This window comes from Cebus imitator, unplaced genomic scaffold (genome assembly GCF_001604975.1).
Source record: "Cebus imitator isolate Cc_AM_T3 unplaced genomic scaffold, Cebus_imitator-1.0 Scaffold135, whole genome shotgun sequence".
NCBI classification, from domain to species: domain Eukaryota; kingdom Metazoa; phylum Chordata; class Mammalia; order Primates; family Cebidae; genus Cebus; species Cebus imitator.
In genome coordinates, this window is record NW_016107450.1 from 2,320,676 (window position 1) to 2,328,451 (window position 7,776).

At 56.5% G+C, this 7,776-nt stretch overlaps 1 protein-coding gene and 2 long non-coding RNA genes across 3 annotated transcripts; 2 read left to right on the forward strand and 1 right to left on the reverse strand.

Annotated features, from left to right (window-relative positions):
- Positions 1-288: 288 nt before the first annotated feature.
- FOXD3 (forkhead box D3) lies at positions 289-2,836 on the reverse strand. Its single transcript, XM_017541560.2, has one exon. It carries the CDS (start codon positions 2,345-2,347, stop codon positions 911-913), a length of 1,437 nt encoding a protein of 478 aa, XP_017397049.1. The 5' UTR covers positions 2,348-2,836; the 3' UTR covers positions 289-910.
- A 36-nt stretch (positions 2,837-2,872) lies between these two features.
- On the forward strand, positions 2,873-3,618 carry LOC119473139. The gene is made up of 2 exons (XR_005202336.1): positions 2,873-2,999; positions 3,549-3,618. It is a non-coding gene; the product is annotated as an uncharacterized LOC119473139 (long non-coding RNA).
- A 347-nt stretch (positions 3,619-3,965) lies between these two features.
- Positions 3,966-4,526, forward strand: LOC108313250. Its single transcript, XR_001828999.2, has 2 exons — positions 3,966-4,071; positions 4,231-4,526. It is a non-coding gene; the product is annotated as an uncharacterized LOC108313250 (long non-coding RNA).
- Positions 4,527-7,776: the final 3,250 nt, after the last annotated feature.

Here is a 7,776-nt window from a genome sequence, read left to right on the forward strand (position 1 = left end):
GCTTACTTTACAGAAATGTCTGGTCATTTAGATTTAATGGGTTGATATGAATGATATTATCGCCCATATCCTGATTTTATGTGAAAACTAAAAAAAAATTAACACAGTTTAAATTAAGCATACTGTTTCCTTTCTCCAATTAAAATTTTCTTACACTCAATTTATGAATTAATAAAGTTTGAAAAGGTCATTACTTGAAATTCCTTGATTTTCTGGAGAGGCGAAAAGGCAAATAACATTTTAAAATCTTGCCATTTACTTCAGACAACTAAATGAAACACTAGGCTGGGCATTTAAAAAATTTATTTACAAAGTTGTGTACAACACGATGGAATAACATTTAGAATACCATATATATTCATTCATATATAAACAGACTTTCATAATAGAGTGACACTTTTTGCCTTTTTGAAAATTTTTTATATTTAAAATCTCCCAACGTCTCTATACATTCTTTTCTCAGATAAAACTTCGGAGAGCGAACCTTCAAAAAAAATGAAAGTTCAGAGCTCTAAATCTACGGAATTTGTTTTTTCTTAAAAAAATAAAAACCCCAAAAGGAAAGTCAATAATTTTTATACAAATATATACAAAGAATTTCCCTCTCATCCCCACGGTACTAAGAGCAGGCGCCGTCGGGGTGCATTTTTGAAAAATTCGGTTTTCGGTTTTACCTGTATGGAAAGCTATCCCCGGCGGGCGCGCGGTGTTTGCTCGACCAGCTTAGGTGTGCGCGAGGGGATGGAGGCCGCGGAAGGTAGGCGTTGGGGGCTCAGGGGCAAGGAAATGGGGGAGAGACAGAGTCCAGGATTGGGCGGCGGGACCGGGATCGGGACAGGGCGCGTAGCTTGGAGTAGCAGCTGCCGCTCGAGGCCGCACCCGGCCCTGGGTCCCGGCCACTGGCGCGTCCCTATTGCGCGGGCCATTTGGCTTGAGCGGCGGCGGCTGCAGCGGCGGCGGCCGAGGCTGCGGGCTGCAGAAACTGTCCGGAGAGCGGCACGCTCAGAATGGGCGCGATAGTGGCGGTCGTCCGGCTGAGCGACAGCGGCTGGTGCGTGGCCATGAGCGCTGCCGACTGCACGGTCCCGGGTGGCCGCAGGAACGACTGCGCGGTGCTGCCGCCCCCGGATCCCCCAGTGCCGCCTGCGCCCCCAGCGCCCGCCGCCGAGCCCCCGGAAGCCGCGGGGCCCCCACCTATGATGTTCTCGATGCTGAACGACGGCCGCGAGCTTGGCTCGGACTTGATGAGCGACGCGGTGGTGCCCGCGGGGCCCGCGGTGCCCGCAGCGGCCGCTGCAGCGCCCAGGCTATTGAGCTGCAGCTGCAGGCCCGGGCCGAGCTGTGAGCCGAAGGCGGCCGCTTTGCGGCCCAGCTCGCCCGAGGGCAGCAGCGGCACGGCGGGAGGCAGTACCGGCGCCACCGGCGGCAGCGCGTACGGGTACTGGAGCGCCGCCGCAGCCGCCGCGGCCGCCGCCGCTGCCGGGTGCGAATAGGCACCAGCCGCCGCCGCCGGGTGCAGGCCATAGGGGCGGCCGTAGGGTCCCGCGGCGCCGGCCGCCGCCGCCAGGCTGTAGGCGCCGAAGCTCTGCATCATGAGCGCCGTCTGCTCGCGCAGGTGCTCCTGCTGGTGGCGCTTGAAGCGTTTCCGGCGCCGCAGGAAGCTGCCGTTGTCGAACATGTCCTCGGACTGTGGGTCCAGGGTCCAGTAGTTGCCCTTGCCGGGGTTGCCCGGCTCGCGGGGGATCTTGACGAAGCAGTCGTTGAGTGAGAGGTTGTGGCGGATGCTGTTCTGCCAGGCTGGGAACTTCTCCCGGTAGTAGGGGAAGCGGTTGCTGATGAACTCGCAGATGCCGCTCAGGGTCAGCTTCTTCTGCGGGCTCTGCAGGATGGCCATGGTGATGAGCGCGATGTAAGAGTAGGGCGGCTTCACCAGGCTGTTCTTGGGTTTGCTCGGGGCCAGGCCGCCCGCCGAACCACTGCCCGCGCCGGGCCCGCCGCCGCTCGCGCCGCCCTCCTCGCCGCCAACGCCGCCCTTGCAGCCGTCCTCCTCCGGGGCGCCCACCTCGCTCCCCGGTCGGGCCCCGGCCCCGGCCGCCTCCTTGGGCAATGCCAGGGGCTGCTGGTGGGGCGGCTGAGGCTGCCCGTGATGGGGTGCCGCCGGGGGCACCTCGTCCGCCTCGTCCAGGCGCAGCTCCGGCGGCCCCGCGGGGCTATCGCAACCCGCGTCGCTGTCCTTCTCCTCCAGCCCGTCGTCGCCCTCGCCCACCACATCGATGTCCACGTCCTCGGCCGTCAGCACCGTCTGGCCGGACATGTCGCTGGCGCTGCCGCCGCCGGAGAGGGTCATCCCTCCTCGGGGTTGGTAGCGGCGGCGGGGAGGGGGCAGCGGGCGATTGGGGTGGTCGGGGGCTGCCGCGGAGCTCAGGGGAAGAGGGTTGAGTCGCCCCCGAAAGATGGGGGGCAGGGAGAGGGGAGGGGGCCGCAGGTGGCTCGGGGCCCGCTCCGCTTGGCTCACACTCGGCGGCCCGGCATAGCGCGGCGCCGGCGCTGCCGTTAGCCCCCCGCGGCCGCGCTCTGAGAACTCCTGCCCTCCCTGGCGCTCGGTTCTAGGCGCTTGATACAGCTCCCGGCCCCGGCGGTTTGTCCACTCCGCGCTCCCTCACTTAGCCCGCCTTCCTCGGCCTCTGGCCCTGGCGTGGGGCGCAGGAGCGGTCCAGGCGGGCGCGGGACGCCGGGCGCCGAGCGGCTCGGAAGGGCCCGGGCAGGGGCAATCGCGGGGGGGCGGAGGGGGCTAGGTGTCAGGGACGCCGAAGCCCCGGTAGTCGAAAGTCCCGTTTTAAGGACTGGCCTGATAGATTACTTTCTACTTAAAGATCCAGCGGGAGGCGGGGCCACGTGACCGTGCGTGACGTCAGGGCCGCGGCGGAGCCGGCCAAACTCAAGTTGGTTCAGGGAATTGTCAACAAAGGGACGAGAGACGCGCAACTCCGCTCCGCACGGTGCGCCAGCATCCCCGGGGCCCCGAGGGCGCTCCAACCCGCCCGGAGACCCCCACCCAGGCGGGACCAGGGTCCTGGGGCCCAGGGAGCGGGTGGTTGTGAGTGTGGGTGGGTAGGTGGGTGTGATCGAGTGAGGGCGTGGGTCTGGAAGCGTCTGCCAGACTGTGCGACTGTCGCTGCCTTGCCTTCCCCGCCCCCTCTCCCTTCCCCCCTTATCTCCCCCCTGTTGCCACACTCCTTAGACAGGGACTGGGCGACCTAGAACAAGGTTCCCATCCCATCTTTTAAAAAGCAAAACTTAGTCTCTGTTTTCCTTTTTGTTTCATTGCTTTTAGCTTTAAAGAGTAAGAGCTGCGCGCCCGGCTCGCTCTTGCTAATTAGACTTCAGATCCCCCTCCGGCCTCAGTGCGCATTCCGGGGAAGACACCTGCTGAGATGTCTTTTTTTTCCCCCCTCCCCCAACCAAACCTCTCTAGTCCTTCCTGCGCTTTCCCGGCTTGGTGCAGGCATGTTTTTTCTCTATGTATTTTTTCGTGCGACAACAAACAGCATCAGCTGGGGTTCCCGAAGGTCAGAAAATGGCTATTGATTAATCTATTAGAATAGTTGCCTAGAGGAATAAAAACGACGTAAAATAACAGGGAACCTATAAATAAAGAAGCCATAACTGGCTACTTGGAGTTGTTAAACGACTTAGCATATGAAAAAATCGGAAATGAGGCGCTGGGAAAGGAGCCGGGATTGGCGGCGGCCTGGGTAAGTCGAGTGGATCCGGGAAGAGGCCTAGTGCCTCCAGGTTAGACGCCGCGCCCATGCAGGGGCGGCTGAAGAAACGTGAGGGGTGCGGGTGGTGACTTCCCTGGCGGCGGGCATGGCCTCGGAGGAACCTGGGCAGAGTTGGGCATGCCAGCGGGCTGGGCTTTCCGTTGCTGCCAACTAACGTGGATTTTCTCCTCTTAAGGTGTAGACAAATCCTCCAAGATTTAACTTCCTAGGAAACCGGCGGCAGAGCGGGTGGAGGAGGCGAGGATGTGTGGCCAGTGCTCGCGGAGTGCAATGCAAGTCAGTGATGGTAGGAAAAACTGTGGGGATTTCACTGTGACTGGAGGGGGAGGCACTGCAAAACGACTCCAAGTACGTGGCTGGGGTGCGCGGACCTCACACCTCCAAGGAGAGTCAGTGCTCTTGACCCGGTGAATCCGTCATGCCTCCTCTTTCCTCTCGCATTTAGGCCGCCTAGTTGGGAGCAGCAAGAGTCTGCCCGTTGTGGCAGGCACATGGAACCCAATCCCTATTTGTCCGGAGCGCCGGCCTCACCAGAGGAAGGAGCACGAGGGGAGGAGGTCCGAGAGGAAATAATTGGTGAAATATTTGCAGAAGATGCTGGGATGCGGATTTAATTCCAGATGAACAGCGGTGCTTCTGATTCCCTCAGTCTGTTTCCCACCCACGATCTCCTCTTTCCTCGTCCTAGACACACCAAAAATAACTCAGTAAAATAAAAATAAAAATTTTAAAATCTGTAAACTTGCTTCATTACAAGCATTGAGACACACAGATTGACTTTTATCTCCATTAGACAGTTTCCCCTCATTTAACACTAACACCCATTGGATCCTGACTGCGCAGGATATTCCTGGTTGGGGCTGGGAGCAGGGTGGGGGGCAGTGACTCTATCCTGAGACGCCCGCGAACCTCTATGGTTTTTCTTTATCTAAATGATCCCGAGGTTGCACCTGGCCCTAAAACGCATCTCAGAGTTGATTTCCGTAGCTGCACAGCTTTGCGGCCCGCAGGCTCCTAACCGTTTACAAAGCCGTCTAGACAGCCTTCCGCAAAACCTACCCGAACTGAGCTGGCTGACCACCGCCCCGGGCTGCAGAGGTCGCGGCTGCAACTGCCTCTGCAACCAAAGGAGGGTCGGAAGGACCAAAAAAAAAAAAAAGCTAAAAAGCTGAAATTTACACATTCAGAAACCCCCTTTCCTCTGCTTGTGTTGCCCAGCCCCAGAGGCGCGGGGAGCAGCGCTGGCCCTGCCGCGGCCTAGGTGGCTGGCCCCGCATGGACGGGTGCGTGTGGACGCGCGCGGGAGGATGGTGGCTACAGGGCTGCCCTCACCGGTCTCGAAGTGTCTCCAAATGAGCCTAATTTCGATTCCGCCGCCTGCCGAGCCTAGCTCTCTGAACTCCCTCCACGCTGCCGGTTGCTGCCTCCTACCCTCCCTCCGCCACCGCTCGGCCTGATCCGTCCATTCCCGGGTGTCTCCTTGGAACCTCCCTGGGGAAGGGGGGTGGGGTATGAACAACTCCCAGCTGCCCGTTCCATTTGTTGCGCTTTTTTCCTTCGACACAATAAAAGTCAAATTAATTGATTCATACCATTAATTACGGCGCGTAGCGTGAAAAGCAACGCTTCCCCTCGGTTAGAGATCTATTGTGCTAATCTCTTGTTCAATCAGTGTTACCATCTGATGCTGGGTCCGGCCCTTACAGAAACTTTTCGACTCGATTAGCTAAATGATGAGACGTGCAGAACCTGCTGGCTGCGGCCCCGACGTCCCGCGCCCGCGCTGGCCTAATATCGATTTCCAGCGGAGGCAGAGGATTTTTCTGCCGCCACCCTCAGCTCGGGAACCGGCCACTGGCTTTCTCCCTCTAGGCGGACCATAGCGCTCGCACAATCTCCGGGGGCGGGAAGGAGGCTAAGCGGCGCCCGGGGTGGGAGACAGTAAGCTTCCTGCTGGCCTCCATGCAGGAGGCCGCCCCAGCTGAAGGGTCCGATCCCAACGTGGTGCAGGGTCCTGCCGGTGGCCGGCTAGATTCCAGGCTAAGTAAATTGTTTGCCGCGTAGTTGCAGTTTGCCGCTGAAAGCCCACAGTTCGTCAGTTACCGCCAAGCTTTAGGACAGAGATGAAAGAAGCGAGATAGATACAGAGAGAAAGTGAGACACATGCAGTGGGGGGAAGAAAATTTGATAAAGGGAAAGGAAAGGGGCGTGTGTGTGTGGATAAACAGTTTCTGAGTCACAAAGGGTTATTGGGGAGGTAGAGGGAGAATGAGTAGACACACACACACGCACACGCACACACACACACACACAGTTTAAGTGACTCTGAGTCTCAGAAAGCGAACTTCCCAGGAGAGATTTAAAGGGGAAGATGGCAGCCAGCTGCCTCACCTGCTCAAATGTTTCAACCAAAGGAGAATGGAATGAAACTCCTTCGGTTCCTCCTGGAGTGGGCAGAGTACGTGGTACCCCGCCGGAAAGCCACCTGGACGCCGTGGGAATGAGGGGTGGGGGGAGTAGGGATCCACTTTCTAGTAACAGGAGGCAAGAATAGTGGAGTCCTGATCGATAGCAAGGAAATTGAGACGTCTCCAGGGGAGGGGAGATTTAGTGTGTGCGTCCGGGTTGCGGGGGGGGGGGGGGGGGATGGGAAGGGAAATAAGTGGATAGAAAAATTTATAGTAGAGAAAGGGAAATTAATTACAGCTCATTTTGGGTTCTTAGGTGGTCAACACTGGAGGAGGAGCACGGTCAGAGTGCAGAAGGCGGGAATTACCCACCTACCCCTCACCAGGCCCAAGTGAACCCAGGTGCCCTCTTTCTTGTCTTTTAATTCAGAGACTGTGCCAGTGGCTTGCATAAATCGTTGGCGCGGTGTGAGATAGAGTCATCACGCCCGCGCGCGGGTGCACTTTTCTTACAATCCGGGGAGTTGGGTCCAGGTTTCGCGGAGTAAAGGGCACATCCTCCACCGAGAGCAGTTACTCTCTTTCGGAGAGAAAGCAAAACGTGGGTGGGGCTATTAGAAAAATAACCCTGCTTTCTCCCCTAGACCCCCACGCCCACAACAATCAAAGTCTGCTTCTTCTTGACAGTCTTCATAGATTTGTTAAACTATTATCGGCCTCTTTGTCTGGATGGCTGCCACCAAGGAGGGTGGAAAGGGCAGAGATGATACCCAAGGCCCCAACCCACCCAGATTATTTCCATTTCCCAATGGGTGGAATTTTCAACTCTCTTCCCCACCACCACCCCGTTGTATACCTCTCCGGATCTTTTCGAAGTGGAAAAAAAGAGGCCAATTTAATGTTCTTGTTTGGATTTGCATCTTAAGACTTCATTTATTTTCAAGGTGTCTGCCACTCAGGGTCCACGCCAAGGCGTGCCTGTAAATGGCGAGAGTCCAAAAGGAAAGGAGGAGAGAAAGAGGAAGAGAGAGAGAGGATGGTTTCGAATTTATTTATATTGGAAATGTATAAACATCCATTCTGTAAAAGGCAACACGTTTAATTAACGATGAGAGAGCAGTTAGGGGCAGAAAGCTAGTAAAATTGTGTGATAAATTTATGGCATTGTTAGCGTGCTTTTAATTATGGCTATTACGTTAATTATTTCACATTAGCATGGAGTTATCAGCAGCATGTCAGATTTAATCAAAACGAGCCTTTCTCTCGAAAATTGTTCTTTTCATCCACGAGGAGAAAGGTCCTGGACAGGAGCAGGGCTTAAAAATGACTTGGCATTGAAAGCCGGAGTCTTTCCGACACCGTTTGGAGCGATGCGACAGGGCCCGGCTGTCCGCTGGGTCCATCCAGGCTACCGGCAGCTCGCAGAGTAGCCCAGGGCTGGGTTTTTAGGAATTCACCATTTTCACCCCCTTCGGAGCCGACACTTCATCATATGAGATCATTCTGTCAAACAATATGATGCTGCTCATTTTTATCTGTCCCGCTTTACAAAATCCCCATTCAGCGGGCCGAGGAGCAACAAA

Coding starts and splice junctions, on each gene's coding strand:
- FOXD3 (XM_017541560.2), bottom strand. CDS start 2,347: ATGACCCTCTCCGGCGGCGGCAGCGCCAGCGACATGTCCGGCCAGACG.